The sequence below is a fragment of the Silurus meridionalis genome, chromosome 27 (genome assembly GCF_014805685.1).
Source record: "Silurus meridionalis isolate SWU-2019-XX chromosome 27, ASM1480568v1, whole genome shotgun sequence".
Lineage (NCBI taxonomy): Eukaryota > Metazoa > Chordata > Actinopteri > Siluriformes > Siluridae > Silurus > Silurus meridionalis.
In genome coordinates, this window is record NC_060910.1 from 15628138 (window position 1) to 15651585 (window position 23448).

At 42.2% G+C, this 23448-nt stretch overlaps 2 protein-coding genes across 2 annotated transcripts; one reads left to right on the plus strand and one right to left on the minus strand.

The window, feature by feature from the left end:
- Positions 1 to 3125: 3125 nt before the first annotated feature.
- Positions 3126 to 4906, minus strand: iscu (iron-sulfur cluster assembly enzyme). The gene is made up of 5 exons (XM_046841811.1): positions 4754 to 4906; positions 4288 to 4401; positions 4105 to 4215; positions 3937 to 4015; positions 3126 to 3837 (listed from the first exon to the last, which is right to left on the minus strand). Exons 1-5 carry the CDS (start codon positions 4853 to 4855, stop codon positions 3749 to 3751), a joined length of 495 nt encoding a protein of 164 aa, XP_046697767.1. The 5' UTR covers positions 4856 to 4906; the 3' UTR covers positions 3126 to 3748.
- Positions 4907 to 7843: 2937 nt separating this feature from the next.
- On the plus strand, positions 7844 to 22661 carry sart3 (spliceosome associated factor 3, U4/U6 recycling protein). Its single transcript, XM_046841841.1, has 19 exons — positions 7844 to 8252; positions 10530 to 10656; positions 11008 to 11115; positions 11540 to 11724; positions 11859 to 11964; positions 13486 to 13610; positions 13701 to 13856; positions 15219 to 15357; positions 16250 to 16357; positions 17326 to 17403; positions 17743 to 17801; positions 17911 to 18020; positions 18176 to 18288; positions 18849 to 18925; positions 19437 to 19605; positions 19693 to 20138; positions 20258 to 20410; positions 20562 to 20737; positions 20926 to 22661. Exons 1-19 carry the CDS (start codon positions 8028 to 8030, stop codon positions 21116 to 21118), a joined length of 2853 nt encoding a protein of 950 aa, XP_046697797.1. The 5' UTR covers positions 7844 to 8027; the 3' UTR covers positions 21119 to 22661.
- The last annotated feature ends 787 nt before the right edge of the window (positions 22662 to 23448 follow it).

Consider the following 23448-nt stretch of genomic DNA (forward strand, 5'->3'; position numbering starts at 1 on the left):
TCATTTTTCTTTACTTCTGGCTAAGCACGTTCAAGGTGTCAAAGCTTTAAACACAATATCCATTCAATCATCCCTATAATGCTGAGCCTATTTTGAGTATAAAAGCAATTAGCAATCACTAAATAATTTACTCTGTTCACGTATAACGCGAGCACGCTTCCTGTAGATCGGTATCGGAGAAAAATGCAAACGAAGTTTATAAATGAAAACAAATCCCCCGTTGCAATGGCACGAGGCCACATGTTTGGCGAGTTCTAAAGTAAACCAGCGAAAGTACAAGTCACTGCAACCGGAGCCCCTAAAACCACCTCAGCCTCCAGCTCAAGTTTCCCCTACTTTTGGTGCCTTTAGTGCTGAATTATTCTGGGATTTTGCCACCTTTTAGCACCCGCCCCTTCCTTGAAGGCTTAGCAAGGAGCTTGCTTAGTTTACGACCACATATATATTAAAGTTACCATATGGCCGAACTTACATACGGCCTTTCTTACAAGACCTCTGTAATGACTGACTCAAAGAACCTGGACTTCTGCCGATCTTTAAAGCAGGATAAAGGTTTATGATTAAAGATGCGATTCTGAATGTTAAATCCTGTACATTCTGGGCTTTCACGGTGGTAGTAAAACCAACAGAGCAACACAGATCTCACATGGCGAAGAAGACACAAACCAGGTAAGGCAACACCTTAAGACTGCCATTAAAGTTTGATGGGCTGTTGCCTGGAATTGTCTGAACACAGTGCAGAGCAAGTTCTGGAAACTTGTTGAAGAGGGAGAGTGATAACTGAGAGATGAAAGGTTCCATTAGTGGACTGTGTGCCTCGTCCTGTTTGAGAAACAGGAACCAGGAGGGCATGAGGATGGTGAGTACCTGTGAACCTGTAACACCTGTATTGACCATGTTGAGCATCTCTCTTGTTCTTATTTTGAGAAAATTCTTAAAAGAATTAAATTGAGGAAAAAGTTTTATTCGTTGTATTAATTAAAATGTAACAAATACTTGACTTACCAGAATAAATTTTGTATGCATATTTGCTTAACTTTTTCCCTGCATTCTGTTTTCCCCCGTTTTCTTATTAGTGAGCCATGCACCTTCGCCTCCCCCTTGTTCTTTTGCTCTTGTTCTGCGGTTTTATTGCCTCCCTCCCACTCCTATTCTCATGCCCACCCGGGTGCTGCTGTCCTCGCCCAGGTGTTCTAATCCTGTGTGAGTCACTGGGGCTCCAGGTTCTACCACGCTCAGTCCCCCTCACCACCTCAGCTTTGTCTGTGGCTCGAAACCACCTGTGCAATATAGACAACGTCCTGTGGCGGTACTCCAGCCTGCAGGAGTTGAGCCTTAGCCACAACCGGCTGAATCGCTTCCCCCGTGGCCTTCCATCGAGCCTGGAAAGTCTGCAGCTCCAAGAGAACCGCATTACATTAATCACCGCCGGGGACCTGAAAAACCTTGGAAATCTGACACGGTTAGATCTGGAGGACAACCGCATTAGGGCCATACAACCTGGGGCACTGCTGAGCCTGGGACGGTTGAGGATGCTGTCTCTGAAGGGGAACCAGTTGTCAAGCCTGCCATCCCACCTTCCAGGTTCACTAACACACCTGGACGTGTCTGCCAACTGCATTTCAACATTGGACTTGCCTTCGCTTGCTGTGTTGGTCAACCTTCAGGTACTTAAGATCAACAACAACTGCTTGCACTCAGTGCCTGACCGTGCATTTGATGGCCTACCCAATCTACATTTAGTGGAGCTTGCAAATAACCTGTGGGTTTGTGAATGTGACATCGTGTACTTGTATCGGTGGCTGCTGATGGACAGGTTACGTATGGCAACAGATCTGGTGTGTGCAGCACCATTACACCTGGCACACAAGCTTCTCCTGACCCTCTCTGTCGTGGCTATCTGTCCAAGAATCCTGAAATCTAGTGAGAGATTAGCACCAGTCAACACTTCCAAGGTGATCCCTGTGCTTTCTTTAAAAGTATCAGCAAATCCTACTTCTAATGTAACCCAGACTGTGACAAGCTCATGTAGAAGCTCTTTTTTTAACTCGCATGGACAGCCTTCCACAGTCGTTAACCATGCAGCATCTAGCTCTTCTCAGAGTCCCAACCAATCCTCTTTGGAAGGGTTAAGTTACGAACAGTGTTTAATACTGAACTCTACTTACCTTGTCCCTCAGACAACCCAAACACCCCAAAGCCTAACACCATTTGAAGCTTCTGGTTGTCTGAACACCACAAACAACATTCAAAATGCTTTCTTGAGCACTTTACCCCCCATACCCTTCACCAGTGATGGAGGAATGAGAGTTGAGGCCACTCCTCAGACCTTGACCCAGTTGCGTGACCCGGCACTTGTAGCACTACTCTCCGTGTTATGTGTCTTGACAGGACTACTCCTGCTATTTGTACTCCTGGTTCTGAGGAGCCTCCTGTGGAGAAACCAAAGGGTTGCACCCCTTCAGTCCTCACTGAACAGCCAAATGAACGCTTAATGTAATTTTTAAGGTTTTCCAACGATGACAACATTTTAGTGTCACGTTAAAAAATGTAATCTAAGGTTATGAGATCAAAGTCGCAATATTTAGAGAATAAAGTACAAATTACGAGAAAAAAAAACGTAGCAGTCCATAAGCCGCTGGTCCCCGTTTCAGACTGTACAAAAGAAGCAATTTCCTTAATGTCTTTTTTTTCTGACTAAATTAAATTTCCTACATAAACCGCTGCATTTTCTGTTTACTAATTGTAACTGTATTGATGCGCCAAAAAAAAATTCCTTATTGCAAAATCGTAACCACATCCATTTTATGCAATGCGGTGAACGTTTCTCGCAATTCTGTAGTTTTTCTTGAAAGTGTACCACTTTAATCTCGTATTGCCACGACTTTTATCTCGTAATCGTCTATTTTTGTACATTTGCTTTTTAACTTACACTAAAACGGCCAACAACTATGAATATTTTCATGTTTATACTGATTATTACTGCTGAAATTTATTTACCAATGTATATATGGTAATTGTGTTTTATTGATATGGTGATTGTTGATGTAGAATCTGAAAAATAATTAGCAAAATTATAGAAATAACCAATTCACATGGGCGAAAAAAACAAGCTCAGACAAACACCATGTTTATAAAGCTTTAATAGAATACAGCATCACTTTGCTTGGTTGTGCGTGTAAGATTGCGGATTCACAACTGCCGTATTTACATGACGTTGAACGTAAACAAATATACAATTTTTGGAGCAGATTGCCTTCGGTCCCGTTCGTTGGGTTGGATATAAGCAGGACGTGTACACCTTATTAATAATTATTATTATTAAGTGCTACAGGGTCGAAAAAATGCAGTGTGTTTGGGAGTGAAATGCAATTTTTCAAACGAGACTGCTGAAGACGGAATAGCTCCGATTTCTTCCTTACGATGAATCCCTGCTCTGCTTCGGTCTGGATTAGGCTTAAACAAATACATACAAACAAAACAAAAAAAAGGGACGCAGACCAAACACTTTCATCTTTGTGCGTGATTCGGAAAGACATCAAGAAAAACCCATCACCCTTTCGCATTGCACTCAACACAGTGAAAAATAAAAACAACTCTGGACACGTCACGGCAATCATGACAACATTTTCTGAAGCGCCGAAGCAGAGGATCTACGTGTTCGGTCAATAGTGCGGGAGGACGATGTCACTCGAAAGATATGATTGGTTGTCGGAACGATCTTTCTGGAGAGGAGCGGTTTAAAGCTTTAATTTCTAGCCTCAGCCACCTTGTCCTCGTCCTTCTGTTTGAGTTTGTAGTCGGACAGCGCGGCCTTGATGGCGTCTTCGGCGAGCACTGAGGGGTGGGGGGTAAATAAACAAGTATACAGTGCAATAAATAAAGCTGACATGTTTGTTTATAGACAAACGCTGTGTGTGGAATGCGGGAACTCACTAGAGCAGTGAAGCTTCACCGGTGGAAGGCACAATTCCTTGGCGATGTCGGTGTTCTTGATTTTCATCGCGTCATCGATCTAGCAAGGGATTTGAAACAACGTATGGATGAGCGCAAAAACAAACACAAAACAAACAAAAAAAACCCCACACACAAAACAGGACGTACCGTTTTGCCTTTGATCCATTCCGTGGCCAGGGAACTTGACGCGATGGCTGATCCGCAGCCGAACGTCTTGAATCTGGCGTCTACTATCTTTCCGTTCTCGTCAACCTGGATCTGAAAGTCACGTGATTAAAGACACACAATGTATACACACAAACGCACGCGGTGACGTCACGTCCATCGTACCTGCAGTTTCATGACGTCCCCACAAGCAGGGGCTCCTACCAACCCGGTCCCCACGTTCTTGGCGTTCTTATCCAAAGAACCAACATTGCGTGGGTTCTCGTAGTGATCCACCACCTGCAACATGAAACCAGGAACATTACAGGTTCATCAACAATGACTCAGACACTGCATGCGTGCACGAGAGGGCGTTATATCGCTAGAAGAAGTTAGACCGGTTTCCAAATGGAGTTATAGCGCACTAAATAGGGTGCTTCTGTGTAAAAATGTTCTGCTCATTTTATACCCTAAGTAGTGTAGTTAGAAAGGGACTGGTCTGGAATTGGGATTCGCGTCTAACTGCTCTCCTGACGCTAACAACCCGAGCGCTACATAACACTTCATCTCAGCCCCAAAGTTTATTCTGGCTCACGGAAAACCTTAAAAAAACAAAATAGAAATCAACTTGGAACACTGTGGTTTTACTCACCTTTTTGTGGTAGCAGCAAACGGCTTGAATCTCAGGCCCTGTCAGGTTCCTGCGGAGAAATCCGAAGGACGCGAAACAACTTCTGACTGAGCCGAGCGCCATGTTAGCTGTGACGTTCCTGGCAGGAAGTGCGCATGTGTATAGGCGAAAAAAAAAAAAAAAACAACAACAAGCGATCCCTATTTGCGGCCAGCAGGGGTCGCCGCTGAGAGGGCTTCTATATTTCCATATATCTATGCAACAAACCAGAAAATGAAGATTTGAAGATAAATGAAGATTTACTTTGACCAAACAAATATATGATTGTTCACATGTTCTATATTATTCTCATGAATGAGTTCAAGTTTATTTCTATATCACTTTTTATAATGGACATTTAGATGGTAAAACCTTCTTAGGAGGAGCCTGAGAGGAACCAGACTCAAAAGGGGAACCCATCCTCATCAAGGGTGTGATTATAAATCTTAAAAACAATACAAAACACTGGAGAGTGAGAACTAACATGAGTACCGGAGTGTGTGATTATGAGTAATGTCCTTTTTACAGCCTTATGTACAGTTGTTTGATGTTGTGGAACCAGGAGCTACTGAGCAACTCATAAAATAGCTCAACATCTGAGATCATCATAGATCCAACAATTTCTCAATGCCAGAGCCTTTTTAATCTGCACTTGAACTGGGAGAGTGGTCTGAGCCCCAAACACTGTCAGGAAAACTATTCCAAAGTTTAGGAGCTAAATGTGAGAATGTTCTACCACCTGTAGTCTTCTTTGCTATTCTAGGAACAACCAAAAGTCCAGAGTTTTGAGATCTCAAGGAGCTTGATGTATTGTAGCGTGTTAGAAGACTGGAGAGATACACGGGAGCCGAACCATTTAGTGTTTTGTAAGTAAGTAGCAATAGTTTGTAGTCATGTAGAGATAATAAAATTGGGGTTACATGGTGATATTTTCTCGACCTTGTGAGAACTTTGGCTGCTGCATTCTGGACAAACTGTAGCTTGTTTATTCATCATGCAGGACAACCACCTAGTAATGCATTACAATAGTCCAGTCTGGAGATCATGGACGCATGGGCGAGCTTCTCTGGATCAGATATAGACATGTTTCTTAGATTAGCAATATTTCTAAGGTGGAAGAAGGCTGTTTTTGTGATTTTGTTTGTGTTTTTCTGTTTTTCCAGGTCTTTTACTGTTGAGCTAGAAACATTTGAACATTCCTCTTTAAAACTTGCCCATGCTGCTCTACCCTAGCTGAAGATTTCTTTCTGACTTTGCAATACAGTCAATTCCGGAGCAGTTTAATAGCATTTGGGTGCAGTGACCAGGCAGGCGATTTCATGATAGAGAACACTTCAGCCTTTCTATATAATGCTTACAGAGCTTGGATATATGCTTCATTGTCTTGATGTATGGTAAAGTCCAATTAGACGGAATTGCATGGTGTTGAAGTATGGCATGGTAGCCATGTTGTTGCTCCAAAAACCCTTCCAAACCATTAAGCTTCCACCTCCTTGTACAGCAGTAGAGATTGACTGTCCTCAGAAAATAACAACATACAGCCATTATTGTGTAAAAAGCAGGCGTCTATACTTCTATACCAGCTGCACACTGACTACTCTAAAATATATCCAAGTTTCATTTCTATAGTATTTTCTCTTGAGAAGATCTACTAAAATGGTTGCTGAAATGTGGGGGTACACTCACTTTTGTAAGATACTGTATAGACACATACACACAAACACATCTGAATATGAAATGATATTAGTGTGGCGCAATATGTGTGGAGAATGTGAGCTTTATACATTTACAATATGGAATATGCACATTGTATGTACAACTTTACAAAGTTATACACAGTGTTTATACCGATGATAGATATGTAGAAAATAATCTAGGATATACAGTGAATTGACAGTTCACAATTCACAGCAGCCAGGTCATTAATATACACTAAAGTACAAGCAATAAGATGTAGAAGAATGTTAAGGCTAGGTTAAATGAAAAGACTAGACATGTTTATTTAAATAGAGCGTTAATGGGGTTAAAAACCTTGCAAAATAATGACAATATACAATACTGTTTCTATGTCCATGAAGAATGGATATTGTCTAGTGGCCTTCAGTGGGGTCCGGCCTAAAATCGATCTACATTTTTATACCATCATTTATGGTAAGCACCAATATTATACCGAAACACTGTAGAACAGAACGCTGCATCTTCCAGGGGATTTCAAATGAACATGTTAAAGGAATGTTTTGGTGTCAATACTACAGGAAAAAAAATCCTAAAGTATAAATGGTTCCTGAAAAAGACGTTTGAAATGTTAGGGCTGACCTTTCCGCACAATGTCTAGCTTTTTTTAAAAAGTCCATCTTGTATACCAAATGAATTTCTTCTCCTCTGTCAGCCTTAGTGGAATAAAGAAAAAAAAACCCCAGCGATTAAATAACCGCCAATACATTTGAGCTTGTGCAGTTTGCTACAGATGCGGGTCGTGAGATCTGATTAGCGCACGCTAGTCGCATGAAAATGTAGACGTAATTGGGTGCCATCTAGAGGGTCTCGGACGATCCTAGAGGCAGTCTAGCTCAGAGAAATACTATGAAATGAAATGAATGGACTAATGGGAATAATTTAACACATGTTCTGTGACGGCACGCCACTGCCGACCGGAAGGGTACATGTTCGAGCCACAGTATCGCCAAGCTGCAATTATTGTGCATTACTATGTCTGCTACTGCGCTCTGACCCCAGCTTCCTAACAATCTGGGGGGATCCCACGAAAGAAGGTCACTGTGCTGAAATGTATATGAAGCTTCAAGTTTATTTCTATAGAGCTGTTTACAATGGACATTGTCTCAAAGCAGCTTTACAGACAGTAAGAATTATAAATGTATTTTGATATTTTTTACATGTATTTATTTATTTATGATTAGCATGCCTGTGAAAGAGAGAGAGAGAGAGAGAGAGAGAACGACTCTAAAAACGACTCCAAAAGTCGGCTCCCAAAGCTTCGAAACGAAGAATCGACTCCTGCACAAAAAAAACCCAAAAAAAAGATCCGCCGTCGCACTGAGTGTTAACACTTTTTCCTCGGCGAAATGTTCGCGCAATAATGAGTATCCGATAATATTTCCTCATTTACTAAGTCGAAATTTTATGATATCTACATATACAGTTATTTATTTTTCTGTTTCCTCCCCAAATACGTAGCTCCTACGTAGGCTGTGGTACGGGCACGCGCATTCTGTTACTAGGCAGATCCTCGCGAAACATGGCGGCGACTGGGAACGAAGCTGAGGCGCTGCTAGCCGATATCAAGGAGGAGGACGAGGAGGAGGAAGAAGAAGAGATGGAGCGAGAAATAGAGTCGGGAGAAGGAGAGGAAGATGAAGAGGCCATGGGCGCTGAGAACTCCGAAGACGAAGCGGACGACGACGACGACACGTCCGAGGACGAGCGGGAAAACGAGGCAGAGATCCAGCGCCTGGAGGAGCAGGTAAAGCTAAGCTAAGCCCGAACCGAGCTAGCCGTCGTTCTGTGAGAATGAATGGCGTCAGCTAGCTAGCCGTGGCTACGCAGACAACCAAATAAACTTGTCTCCTGAATAATTATCTCATTCTGAATGTGGAGGTGATGCGTCCTTCCCTCCCACATACAGATGTTTTCATCACATGTTTGTAGGTGATGGTGCACAAACTTTCACCTTCTAACTGCTTCTCTCTCAAATTACCCAACAAAAATGTTTAGCATCTACGCAGTAATCCGGATCTGATTATGATCTGGATTATACGTATATAATGCTGCTTGCATCCCGATTAGATTAGACGCACGAAAGACTTTCTGGCTGTAGAACATGCAATCAAAGTGCGCGCCATGCCGTGGGCGTGCGACCCACAGCGCCTTCGCGTATGTCGCTTTATTCAAAGAAGGAGTGTAAAACCCACAGCATGCAATCGATCAGACGAATTAAACAGAAAGCTGGATCGACTTCTGACAAAGAGGAATTAGTCTTCTTTTTGCGCAATATTTCCTGACGCATGCGCGGCGATTGGCGAGAAAAGTAGTTCTGAGCGTCGTTTGTTTCGGATGAGCGTCGTGCCGGGTGACGTCACAACCCGCATTTGCATATCAGATACCTGGAAGGTGGTGTTGGTACGGTAGGTATAGCAGTGCCTCCAACACAGAGTACAGTTTTCCAAAAGAAATCAATAAAATGGGTCTGTATCCTGCATCTTTTTGTCAAATTCCTGTTTAAAACTCTCTGAAAAGGGAGAGCATTTAATTTACTTTTAACTGATACACAAGGATCGCATAGCAGACACTTTGACAGCTGTCGACCGAATCAAAACTGAACCCACTTTTACCACTGCACGTTATCTCGCCAATAAGGTGCACCATTAAGTTGTGATATAAAAAAAAGACAAAATGAAAGTACATGATCATATCAGTGCCACCTGGTAAACAATCTAATATTCAATTTTAAATTATATTGTAGAGCGCTTTTAACAAATGATATTGTCCCAAAACAGCTTTACAGCTATTAAGAGGTTATAAAGCAGTAATGTATGTTTAATTTGTGTGTAAGTGTACGTTTGTTCCTTATCATGTTATGTTCCCTAATAAAGGGGTCACTCTGAAACCTGAGAAACTTTGAGAGACCCAGACTACTCATCTGAGTGACACCGAATGTCAGTTCATTACAGTTCCATCATTTTTGAGGTGTACTGTCCAGTGACAGGGACTGTTCATGGAAACTGCGATCTTATCCATTGTAGTAGACTGTTAATATTACAGTCCGAATCCATCCTCAAAGATCTTGAGTTGCTCAGGATCTTCATGGATCTATAGACTGTTTATGTGGAACCATCCCCAGGTATGGTACAGTAGGGTAAGGTAGGTAGGCAGGTGGGCAGGCATCAGACTCCTAATACAAGAGCAGATTCGAGGTGATTTGTATACTAAACCACTATAGACATTAGACAAAAAAAAGAAAAGAAAACACAAATAGATTTTATTTCTTTTTAGCATCTTTTGGTCAAACAGTAAAATTCCCACATTATACTTTGTGAAAGAGGAGAAAATGTATTTTTTTCATCGGCACAGGATCACATTGCTGACAGCTGCTCACTGAATCACAACTGGATTGACAAGGCTTTTGTCTATTTCGCCGTGGCACGCATCCTGCCATCATTCGTTTGGTTTGACAAATAACATTCACTCTGAGGAAAACTAGACATCTGGCTAGGAAACGCTGTGATTGACAGCGAAGAGAGAATACTGCACCCCTCCCCATCCTGTGCTTAAACATAAAACAATTTTTCCAATAATCCACCATCTTTTTAATTTCCTGTCTCAATTGTCTGTAATAAAGCCTTATCTATTATGAATACATGCACACTGGTAGATTTTGTACGCTTCAGATTACAATAAACAAACACAGAATCAACGGGTTGTCCAGCGTCAGTGGAGCCCGAGTCTGATTTTGTCACTAGTCTCTGCTCTTTCGCTCGTCCTGACCTAAAAATGTTTTTTTAGCCCGATTTGTAAGTGGAAGCTTAGTGACTGTAGACACACCGATTTCTATTATATAGCTTTGTCAAGCGACAAAATCAGAAGCAGGCTTAATGATCTGTAATAAATTCATGTCAAAATCTTGTTAATGTTATGATGATTGTAAATATGTGATGATCCAGTGATCACCAAATGTCTCCACAGAGCTCCCATAGCTATTATGTGCAAACAGCATTATATACTACTTTTTTTTTTTTTACAGCTGTCAATCAATGCATTTGATTACAATTGCCACGTCGACCTGATCAAGCTGTTGAGGCAGGAGGGGAAGCTGTACAGACTGCGCAAGGCCAGGCAGAAGATGAGCGAGCTGTTCCCGCTTACCGAAGGTACGAGCTGAAATGTTTTCATGAAGGAAAAAACAGCCTGATTATTTAGCTGTGGTTTGAACTTTTTTTTTTTAAAGATTATTTGTAATGGGTTGTTATGAATGGGGGAAAAGACACAAGTGATGAGGTTTTTTAAATACGAGATGAATAAACGAGTGAACGTCTCCTGGGTCTGTGTCATTGTGGGTGGTAGGAGTTTCTATTCCTGTCTATGGAGGTGTATTAAAGGTGTACTAAAGCACTCTTAAGTTATTGACTCTTGGAGTGCGTTTATTCCATGTGCTCCTCGGACTCTGAGTTACAACTGAATCTTGTGAAATAATTACCCTTGATCTTTATTGATCTTCGCAGAGATCTGGCTGGACTGGCTGAAGGATGAAATCGGCCTGACCGAGGGCGACGTGGCGGAGCGCGAGAAGATCTACGAGCTCTTTGAGAAAGCCATAAAAGACTACATCTGTAAGCGCCGGCCCCGTTTCTGAATGAATAGTAATCTGACTCGCTCGCTTGTTCTGGTAGCAGTTTGGAAAATGTTTCCAATATTTTTTCTCACCCCCCCCCCATCTGGCAGTAAAATGTAACAGCTGGCACATTGTAAATAAGTGACCATTGAATCTCTATGGAATTTATAACGTTACAATTTATTTTTGAGATCCGTAATCAAGTAAAAGCCATCTGCGGCGATGGCAAATATCGTCCAAAATCCATGACTCATTCTTGCTTGTGATTGAGCAGATGCTATTTAGGTTTCTTAAAAAAAAATAATAATAGAAAAGAGAGATTTTTAAAGATGCTTTTTAGTAATACAGAACTGAAACATGATTGGTATTTTGATGTTCAGTATGGTTTTGTTAACCTGTGTGTATACTCATCTTTCTCATAGGTCCCGATATCTGGTTGGAGTTTGCTCAGTACTCTATAGGCGGCATGGGGGCTGCCGGAGGCATCGACCGAGTGCGCGCCATCTTCGAGAGGGCTCTGACAGCCGTCGGTTTGCACATGACCAAAGGAGCTGCGCTCTGGGAGGCGTTCCGGGAGTTCGAGATCGCCATTCTGTCCACCCTCCAGGTGATGCTTTCTTTAGTGCACAAAGTTGCTATCGTTCAATATGTGGTGCGGTGTAGTTTGGATAGCTGTTAAGTTGAGCTCCTGCTGCCTCCAGCGAAGGATTAAACATTAACATGGTCCGCTATCTGTTACAGCCTCCTCCTGGCAGTGTCTCGAGTCCTGAGCAACAGGAGCAGCTGAATGTGCAGCTTGAAAGAATTCACACTCTCTTCAGAAGGCAGCTCGCAATACCTCTAATGGGTAATACCTTTTATCTTTTTGTTTCCGTCATGGAGGAGGGTCATGTACACACAGATTATGTCTCTGTTTTACATTCAGTGTCGGTTCATAGAATAGAGAAGAATAAAACAGGTCGGACACCCGAATGGAGCTGGATTTACATCCCTAATATAATATAAAATATAATAAATCATATATAATACACCAGCGTCCCACTTTGTCCATCTAGAACTCCAGGATTTAAGCTGGACTCTGGAAAAAGTGACACAAATGTACTATGCGTAAAAACTCTCCCACGCTTTTATACTTTCAGTGTGAAAACTCACCGCATCATAAGCGTGCAAACCTACACACACAGGCATGAGCTATATAAGGAGCCAACAGCTGGTCGCCCACTCCACCTGCACCTAGCCAGATGGTCTGGGGGGGTGTGTGCATGAGAGCATGTTGACATTGATTTAAAAGGGAAAAAAAAATAAAAAATAACAAAGCCTGAAGTGCTATTGTTTTTTTTTTCCTCCCTTCTTCTCCCCCCCTTTAAAAACAAAGCCAAAACACACAAAGCTTCTGCGTAGCCTGGCTCATGTTTTCTTGGCTTTCCTGCTCTTTTCTAGGAAATAATTTTTTTCACGTTTGGCTGCAACCACCTGCGTTATAGCCTCTGTGTGTGTGTATAAAAAAAAAAAAAGAAAGAAAGAAAGAAAGCAAGAAAAGGTGTCAAAATCGATGATCCGGAATGAATAAACAAAACGGTACGGTAGAATTTGTTCTCGGCCTTGAATCTGATGCTTCTCAGCTCACCATGGTTGTGAGGAGTGATTCATTGAGATATTGTATCCTTCCTGGCAGATGTCTTTTCTCCCAGGTGTTTCTGTTCACAGAGCTGCCACTCATTTAGTGCTTTTTTTGCGTTGGGTGTGAAATCCCAGAAGATCAGACATATCTTTTTTTATTTAATTAATATTTAAACCAGGTCATCTTGCACTAACATCCATACCAATTATTGGCTGATTGGATAAACTGTATGGACGAGCAGGTGATGAGAGATGTCTGAGATGAATGCAATCTTTTTAGAATTGCTTTGATTCGAAAGCACCTCAGATTCTGCAAGACATCAGACTTTAAAGCAGATACACTGCTTCAACAATTGAAAGCCATTTCTGGTTCTATTCCTGTCAGCCAAGAACAGGATTATGAGGATACAGAGAACACAAGTTCATCACAATTAGACAGTTGATTAATGAAATGCCACCTGGCCTGATGATCAGTGGCATTTCAGAATTTGGCATCAGCATCAAGCCATGGGCCCAACCTGCTGTGTGGCAACAATCCACAATCTAGAGGAACATCTTCCCAGAATATTTGAGGTTAATATAAGAGCAAATGGGGGCTTTAAAAAAGCGCATACAAACCTTATGGTCAGGTTGTCCACAAACTTTTGTTCGTATTGTGTATCAAATGAAGAGTTTCCCTGATCCTTAGAACAGAAGACTGGAATAATTGGCTGTTCATGTTAATCAGCCTTGTTATTATGATATACAGATATGGAGAGCACATACACTGAATACTCAGATTGGACAGATGAGGGTATACCGGCGATGGTCACACAGCACTACAAGAAAGCTCTGCAGCAGCTGGAGAGTCACAGGCCTTACGAAGAGGCTCTGGTATAGCTCATATTTCTATAAAAATAAATAAATAAATAATAATAATTGCAAACCACCCTCACGTTAACACGCTTTTCCCTTGTGCCGTAGTTGATGTCCGAGCCGCCGAAGCTGGCCGAGTATCAGACTTACATCGAGTACGAGATGAAGGAGGGAGACCCCGCTCGAGTTCAGATCATCTTCGAGAGAGCGCTGGCGGAGAATTGCTTAGTTCCAGACCTTTGGGCCAAATACACAATCTATCTGGTAAGAACCCGGAGTGTTTATATGCGCAAACATCAACCGAACGTGAACTTCGGCTTGGGCGTATGTTAGTGTATCATTTAAAGCGTTCGAACAGCAATTTGACTGTGAATATATACTGCGTCAAAATTAATTATGTTAGATTTATTTTAATGGGTTCAAAAATACCAGCCATTTGTGTCTTCTTTTAAGATTACCGATCGCCTGTTGAAAAATAAGTACAGAATGCATCAAATTGTGCCCCCTTTTATACTCACACACACTCATCCAGTCACTATGCTCGTTTTTTAACTAACTTTTTTTAATCATCTGTGCACATGCCTCCTCGTTTAATTTATTCAAGAGCATTTTAATGACATGCTAATGAGCAGCACTAGCCACAAATGCACACCGGCCCATTAGGGGCTCTAGCACAGAATGGCCCAAGAAGAAATGATTCCATAGTTATTAGAGAGGAAAGTTCTGCTTTCCGTGTGTGAAAAAAGAGAGCCCGAACCAGAGCCCCCCCTTGACCTTAACAGCTGTGGTGAGGATGTTAATCCATGCCTGAACATTTTGGCTTTTCTTCGATCCAGGAGCATTGCTTTAGCAGATGATGTAGTGCATTAAAAGCGACTGTGTAATTAAGTCCACCGCCTGCTTGTACGCTAAACTGATTAAAATCCTGTCAGCTGTGAGTAACTGGATTATATGCTCTGTTTCACTGTAAACACACCACATCCTTTATTTTTTCCCTTAATGCTTTTATCTGATTTATTTATCATGATTCAGACAAAAGTGTAGCGGTCAGATGTGTTGCTCTGGGAATACACGTCCTAGGCACTGAAAAAATACATAGACACTACGAGCTTATCCAGTAAATTGAGGAAGATTCCAGGGAAAAAAAACAGTAGTGTGGTATTTGGAGAAACGTCGCATGCGTGTTGCAATCGCGTTCTCCAAAAATGTTTTTGAGAATCAGGTTTCATTTGGAGACAAACAGCTTTATGTAACAAGACTTCTCGGCTGGCTTCCAGGACATTTTTTAATAGCAGTAAGCCGGCTCCATCTGCTGGTAGGCAGAGTGAACAGTTGGATCGGAATAGAGACTTCCCGCTGGTCGTAGCAGTTTGAAATCCTGTAAGGCAAGTTTGGTAGATGGTAAAACGTGCTTTTGAGAGGCGTATGTGGAGCTTCTGATCTTCAGCCTTGTAATAACCATGTACATAGAGCAAGCTAATACCAATTTCTTGTTGGCCAAAGTGATTTGCTCAAATACGGCTAAAATGTACACTGTAATCCACCCCTTGTGTGATCTATGATTTTCTTTTGCGATCTGTTAAACGAGTAATTAGTAACGGGTTCTTTTGCTGTCATCCCCCTCAGGATCGCCAGTTGAAGATCAAGGAGCTGGTGTTGTCCTGTCATGAACGGGCGGTCCGGAACTGCCCCTGGACCATGGGCTTGTGGAAGAGCTACCTGGTGGCTCTGGAGAGACACAGCGCAGAGCATCACATAGTCTCTGGTACTGAATCTGAAAAAAAAAGTCCTAATAGTAGTAATTCAGACAGGTGACAAGGTAAAAGAAAAACAGGTCCTTGTCCATTAAAAGACACCAGTAGAGCATTCAGATACTACAATTCTTGAGTAATCACTTTTCTAAATGTTTTGATGATAGAGGTGGTGATGGTTGAGAGAGACTCCAAAACTACCCCATAGGTGTTGCATTTTGTATGTCAAGGCCTCAGTGTCTTTTTTTTTATTTTATATTCTCATTTGCTGTGGCTTGGGGCGGAGTCATCCTGGATGAGGCCACACCCATTAGCGTGGACTCGTTTCATCGACAATATATATTTCTTTTGTTTATTCTGTCACCTATATGTATATGTTGAAAAGCAATATTAATTAGTGTGCCTATATATGGACAAAAGTATTGGGACACCTGACTTTCCAAACCATATACGGTTCTTCTCCAATAGATGTTTATTCACACAAGGTATTGACACAATGTATTTATTAAAAGCTGCTTTGTTTTTACATTTTTATTTATCCTAATGGGCTGTATAGAAACATATTGGGAGTAAACCAGTAGTTTTATGTGAAATCAGACATCGAGCACCCCCGTCTAAACAAAATGGCATGATCCGCATTTCATAACACCTCGGCGAAGATTCGACTGTGAGCTTGGTAGTCGATTCAGACTTCTAGCGAAGCATCGAATCTACGACTATACACTCCAAAAAGTCCAATCTCCCCAGAAGAGTGGCGATTTTTGTAACAGTAAATGTCCACTAAATGTGGAAACAGGATGTTTAAAAAGAAGCGCATCCCAGTCTCATGCTCAGGTGTCCACAAACTTTTGTTCATATAGTGTATTCTGAATTGCTATGTCTCACCTGAGAGTTGTTTTTCTGCAGATGTGTTTGAAAAGGCGCTGAATGCAGGCTTCATCCAGGCCACTGATTACGTGGAGATCTGGCAGTCGTACCTGGACTACCTGAGACGGCGTGTCGATTTTAGCAAAGGTGAGAAGACGATAATTGCTGAGCTTTTGGCCAAGACTGACCTACATGTGTCCCTGATGAGCCGTGTGGCTAAAAGAGAGAAGGACGTCGGTTTCACCTAAAGTTCTTTTCTGAAAAAGGCGTGGTAAAGGACCCTATGATTTACTTCTCTCCATTCGTCTAAAACTAAACTTATGGAGGAAAAAGACAGGCTCATTCCTCCCCTCCTACACGCTCGTAAAATCGCACCTCTTGCATAATTATTCTAATAAATAATTCATGATCTCACTAAAGCAGCTGCAGACTGAACTGTAATGACAAAGGATAAAAATGGCATAAAGAGTTGGCCGTCACCAGAGGGCAGTAACAGCGCTGGACTGATTTGCTGCCATGACGCAGCTCTATGCAGAACCACTAATGTATTCCACGTTATTTGAACAGTTTGGAAGGATTCTGTTTCTAAACGTAAACTTGTTGCAGAAAGCTGGGGGTTCTTTAAATTTTGGGAATTTTTATATGTGTAAATATATATGTGGAAACACCTAGTCTTTTAGGTAAGAGGTAAAAACGCACAAGAATTGGACAAGTTCTGTGGGCAGATGAGTCCACATTGTACAATTTAGGATCTAACAGAAGAACTTGTGTAAGACAGGGACCAGAAGAGATGATGTTAGCAGACCGCCCTCACCCCCACAGTCGAACATGGAGGTTAAAGCTCAATAGTTTCGGGTTGTTGTGGAGCAGGGAATGTTGGAGATTTATTCCATGTGAAAGGAATCCTGAACCAACATGGCAACCATTCCATACTTCATTATACAACCTGAAGCATTAGAGTTGGATAGACTTCTGTTAATAAAACACATTACAGTCCCCACCCTTGGTGGCTGATCTACTATGTTGAAGACACATGCATGCTGTATAAAACTTTACAGTAGCTTATAAAAAATACAGTTCACTTCGGTCACCTGCCGATTTGTGATCGATTACAGAGGGGAGCAGAGAGCTGGAGGAGCTGCGGGCGGCCTTCACACGCGCTCTGGACTACCTGAAGCAAGACGTGGAGGAACGTAAGTGTGTTCATCCAGAATAAAAACGTTTTCTGCCGCTCCCCACTTTAGAGGGGGGGTGGATTTTCAAGCCCCAAAAAATGCTAATGAAAAACTTCCAAGTTTAAAAAATGTTGAGTTTATTTATAGATCAAGCAAATTTGTAATTAACTTGCTTGCATTAATGGCCTAATTGTTTGCGGTTGCTTTAAGTGTGTGTACTTTATTTTTAATAGAGAACATCACTGATGTAAAAAATAAAACTCAGTCGGTTAATTAATTAACCGACTGACTCCTACTTGATATAAGTGCAGTTCAAACATAATGCATTTTTGACACGTCTGTGGGCATCGGTCACAGGGTTTACTGAGAGTGGCGACCTGTCCTGTACAATAATGCAAGTCTGGGCCAGGATAGAGGTGAGCGCAAATCCTCTTCTGAATCTTTTTTCAATATTCTTTCTACATCGATTTCATTTTCTGTCCTTTTTTTTTTGTCTAATTTGCTGTTTCTTTTTCTGTTCAACAGGCTTTGCACTGTAAGAATATGCAGAAAGCACGAGAACTGTGGGACAGCATTATGACAAAAGGGAATGCCAAGTACGCCAACATGTGGCTCGAGTATTACAATCTGGAGAGGTCAGTGTCTCACAGAATATTGTTAACAAGTCAGGCACGAGGTATCAGTTGTAAGAAAGTCGTTCCTCATCGTGGCCAGCAATCGAAGCAAAAGTACCAGCTGTTTGTTTACGACTGTGGTGAAAGTGCAGGTACTGAGTCGTATTTGTTCCCAGGTCCTATGGAGACGCAGCACATTGTCGGAAAGCCCTTCACCGAGCAGTGCAGTGCACCTCGGATTATCCAGAGCACGTGTGTGACGTTCTTCTCACTTTTGAGAGGGTCGAGGGTAAGTGCTTCAGCACTCAAGCTGTTCTGGCCAGATGTGCATTAAAAGCCCTAGACAAGGATGTTATTGTGCCTATAGTTTCACAGGTTTCTCTTCTTTTCCTATCCTCTTTCCAGCCTCTCCTATTCTTTCTCTTCCTTTCCTCTCCTGTCCTCTCATCTTTTCACTTTTCTCCTCCTTTCCTCTCTTTCTTTTCCTCTCTGCTCTTTTCCACTTTCCTCTCCTTTCCTCTCACTTTTTCTCTTCCTCTCTGCTCTTTTCCACTTTCCTTTCCTCTTCCCTTTCCCATTCTTTCCTCTTTTCTCTTTCTTCTCTCCCTTCCTCTCCTTTTCCCTCTTCTCCCTCTCTTCTCCTTTTTCTCTTCCTTTCCTTTTCCATGTTCTCTATCCTCTCCTCACTTTAGCTACCCTCTCCTTTCTTCTCCCATTTTTAAATTTTTTTTTTATGTATTTTATTGTTAATAATGCACGTTCGTTTCATTATTTCTCCGTCATCTTTTTTTTTTCTTTTTTTTCCTCTGCTGCCTTTTTCCTTTAACAGCTTATTATTTCCATCTGCAGGTTCTCTGGAGGACTGGGACACTGCTGTCCAGAAGACAGAGACTAGACTGAACCGAGTGAATGAGCAGAGAGCGAAGGTACGACTCCGAACCACCTGTCCACATCCTGTTCCGTTGTCCCTTTTGAGTTTTAAATTCACAAATCGCGTTAATCAAAGATCATCCACTAGTTTCTTCTGTTCATCTTCATCAACTAGCTTCTCCTGTTCATGTGTAAATTTATTTGTGCAGGTGTGCTTGTAGTACCAGTGCACCAGCTTTATGTCAAACATATCAGGCTGCTCCATTAAGCAAATTGAATTTGGAGGAGCTCTGTAATGGAGCAATCCACACTCTACCGCATGGAGATGCCAGATCAGACTCTGTTTACATGTGCATAGCCGTGTCTACGTTACCAATCTGCCACTTGGAGTTAAAACAAAAAATAGGCAAATGAGATCATCTTTCAGTAACTAAATATGTTATGCTCAAGTGATGGGGGATGGATGAGATTATTTGGTGAATTGTACGTGTCTAATCGGTTTAACATGCGATGGAGAAAGTATCAGATGAAACTTGGGTCTTGCATCTGATCTCTGTTTCTGTACAGGCAGCAGAGAAGGAGGCTGTGCTGTTCCAGCAAGAAGAAGATCGATTCGAACAGCGGCGTAAAGCCAAGGCCGAGAAGAAAGTGCAGAAAAAGGGCCAGAAAACCAACAGGACTGGAGACAAGAGGAAGGCAGAAGACGTGGATGAAGACGAATGGGGAGAGGAGACGGGTACGGGCGTCAAAGAATGCAGCATAAAACAAACCACAGTTTGGTTAATTCTTGTTCATAAAAATACATTTGTGCCTAAATTTCCAGAGCATAAGAGACATAAAGGTGAAGAGAATGTCCAAGAGGAGCAGATGGAAACCGAAAGCGGGTCGTTCCGGCGGCGCGCTGCTCCGCAACCCACAATCGGTGCACCATCCATCTGGAAAAACCAGCAGTCGGCGACGGAAACGAGAAACACGACGCCCCGGGTGCCGGACGACCGAAACGACTCGAGCAGCGTGTTTGTCAGTAATTTGGCCTTTAACCTGGAAGACCCAGAGGGCAAAATGAGGGCTGCGTTCGGAAGTTGCGGCACCGTCGTGCAGGTGCGACCCGTGTTCACGCCGAAGGGCGCGTTCCGTGGATACTGCTACGTGCAGTTCGAAGATGAGCTGGTCGCTCGCGACGCGCTAAAGCTCGACAGGCACGAAGTGGACGGACGGCCCATGTTTGTGTCTCCCTGCGTGGACAAGAGCAAGAACCCTGACTTTAAGGTACGTCGAACGAAAGGCGGTTTATATTTTAGGGATGTAATTGTTGCTTGTATATGTTGCTTGGATGCGTTCGGTTTCATTTTTGATTGGAAGTCGAATCCTTGCTCTGCTCTCTCAAGGTTTTCAAATACAACACCTCAATGGAGAAGCACAAAATCTTCATCTCAGGGCTGCCTTTCTCCTGCACCGCCGAGAAGCTGGAGGAGCTGTGCAAGGAGCACGGCCCGGTCAAAGCCGTCCGCCTCGTCACCAACCGCTCCGGCAAACCCAAGGTGTGTATAATAAAATATTTGTGTAATAAAATATTTAAAAACTTCCCAATTTTTCCAATTGATTGTTAATAGGCTACAGCGAATACAAGTTTCTGTAAATGTTATAACCGTTATAAGCCAGATTTGTGTTTGTACGTGGGGTGTTCTGCAGGGCCTGGCCTACGTGGAGTTCGAGAACGAGGCGCAGGCTTCTCAGGCCGTGTTAAAGATGGACAGGACGAAGCTGGAGAACCACACGCTCTCGGTGGCTATTAGTAATCCTCCATCCAGGAAGACAGAATTCACACCAGCTCTGGGAGGCATTATGCCTAGGCAGTTTCAGGGCACGTGAGTATAACAGACGAGAGAAAATTATTATATATATATATATATATATATATAATATATATATTCAGTTTTGAAATGATTAGTGAAATGAAGTGTTTCCGAAAAATTGTGGTAATCGATACCTTCTGCCTATTCAGAATCGGAATTTTTTGTTTCTTGCTAACCGAGTTCCTCTGTTCTGATTTCAGTCGTGGAAAAGGACGCACACAGGTCTCTTTACTCCCTCGTTCCCTGCACCGTCAGAACACACCGCAGGTAAAAGCGGAGAACGGCACCTCGGCCAAGCAGCAGGACGGCATGAGCGACGGCGTGCAAGCCGAAAACCCGGAAACAAAGCCGCTGACCAACGAGGATTTTGCAAGGATGCTCCTGAAAAAGTGAAAACAGAAAAAAAAACATCCTGTTAACTTGCCTTGTGTCAGAAGCCATTCTGTGTCCTTAATGCGATATAGAGGAAGACAAGCAGTGCTTTTTTTCTTTCTTTTTTTTTTCTTTTTTTCTTTTACGTTCCGTTTCCTGTAAATACCCGACTCCACCAAGTTCTATCAAAAAAAAAAAAAAAAAAAAAGGTTTTAGCCGTGTATCCTTGACACGAGTGCGTTATTTTGTTTCTTTGATTGGGTTTGAAAGGAAAAATTGTCCTTTCTTTCTTTCTCTTTTTTTTTTCTTGATGTCAATCCGCGTGATCCTTGTTATTTCAAATTTAGGCGTAAGCAAGATTTTAGTATTCACTACAAAATTATAGTGCGTTATAAATTAGAATCTGTGTGTATTTGCTATCAGTTTGCTTTTTTTTTTTTAACACTGCTTCGGTTAGAAGGGAAAAAAACGTGATCAGCGTAATTTATTTCGCAGCGCTAAAACCCCGTTGTGTTGAGAGGGGAAGAATCCAGAACACGAATCATAGACAGGACTCCTTTTCTGGATTCGAGATCGTGGCCACAGTTTCATGGGGGGGAGGTGATTTGCACAAAGCCATGAGTTTGTCGTATCATACAAGTCGAACCCTGTGTGGTGATTGTATTCGTTTTTTTTATTTGTTGTTTTTTTAAGGTTTATGATCCCAGATGTCTGACACAGCAGTTCTGCCTTACCTTGTTGGCACAGTATTGAGAAACCCGACCGGTGTTTTCACACGAGGTTAGAAAATTCTGTTCCGTCGGCAAACCGAACGCAAATCTAGAACCGAGTCCAGTTGGAGATGGGGTCAGTACGACTTCTATAACATGGTCAGCGGTCGGATGGCCTTCTGTCCGGCTGAGCCGTTTGCCTTAGATTGTTTCCTGTCTTTGTGGAAATGAACATTGCCGTGATTTAAGAATCTATGCAGCTGTTTCAATGCTAGAACCTTCCATGTTGTTTTGCTCGAACGATTCGCGTTTCCCCTCTGCCATACTGTATATAACACCCACCCACCATACCATGTAGTAGAAGATGAGAACGGAAGGCTCGAACCCCTTTTAAACTGCATATTTATTACGTGTGATGTATTTTATTTTTTTTTTTTTCGAGCCCCTCCCTCCGCCTGGTCCCTTTTTACCGAATGTCCGTGGAGCGTTCGCCTCCCCTCGCCGGTAGGCCGTAAACCGTTTTTGTACAGCGTTTGTATATTTCGATCCGAAGGAATAGTAGCTCTAAATATTTGCTTCTGATCACCACAGTGGCCTCAATAGTAACGAGAAAAGAAGCGTGCCGTTGCAGCTCGTCCGAATCCTCATCCTCTTTTCGAAATTCTTCTTGAGACCCCTTCCAATGTCGTTGTCTTTTTTTTTATTATTTTATTTTATTTTTTGGGTCCCTTTTTCCCATTCATTGTTTACCTGACCGCTGAAAATGTCGTATGGTCGTATTTCTTTTCCCCCTCCTTCATACTACTTTTCCTAAATTGTTTCAAGATCAATTAAACCATACGTGAACATCAAAACAGTGCCGGGTGATTTTTCTTTCAAGAACCGATGAGAGAGGAGGATGATAACTCTATATAGTATTGCAAATGATAATGTTTGTCATTTAAATATTTTTGGGGGGAAATTCGTTCCTGCTATTACTTCTGCTATAGCAGCTATGAAGAGACGTTCCCTCACCAGCCTCTTTTTTATTTCTTGAGTAGCAGTAGGTCAGTGGTAAAGCTGTTGGATTTCTGATTGCAAGGTCGGGAGATCAAAAACCAGTACCATCAAGTTACCATTGTGGGGCCCTTAAACAAGGCCCTTGGTTGTACATGTTTGCTTATTGTTTTTTGATGCAGTTAGTGTTAATGGCTTTAGGTACAATTAGACATTACAGCAGTAGACTCTAATTTCAATTCAGTTTTATTTGTTCTTTAAATGATTACAGAGGTTGTTTTTTCTTTTAATGGTTTATCCCTAATGAGTAAGCAACCCATTAAGGAAAACCCACTTGAGGTGGTACAAGGAGGAAACCTTGAGAGGAATCAGATTCCATCTGGGTGACACTGAACAGTTCATGCAGTTTGCTTGAGTTGCTCAGGAACTTTATGGATCTTTAGGATGTTCATGTGGAACCATCCTCAGCTGCACAGTGTCTCTCCAATTAAAGAGAACTCCATTGAGCAGGAGGGGGTCAGAAAGGATCAGACTGATCCGGAAAGAAGAAAGTAACAGGAGCACCTGGTCACTGGTACCTCAGGAGAAGGGTTTCAAATGTGTCAACACTAGTTATATTATGTTCTTCTCTTTAATACTTACTAA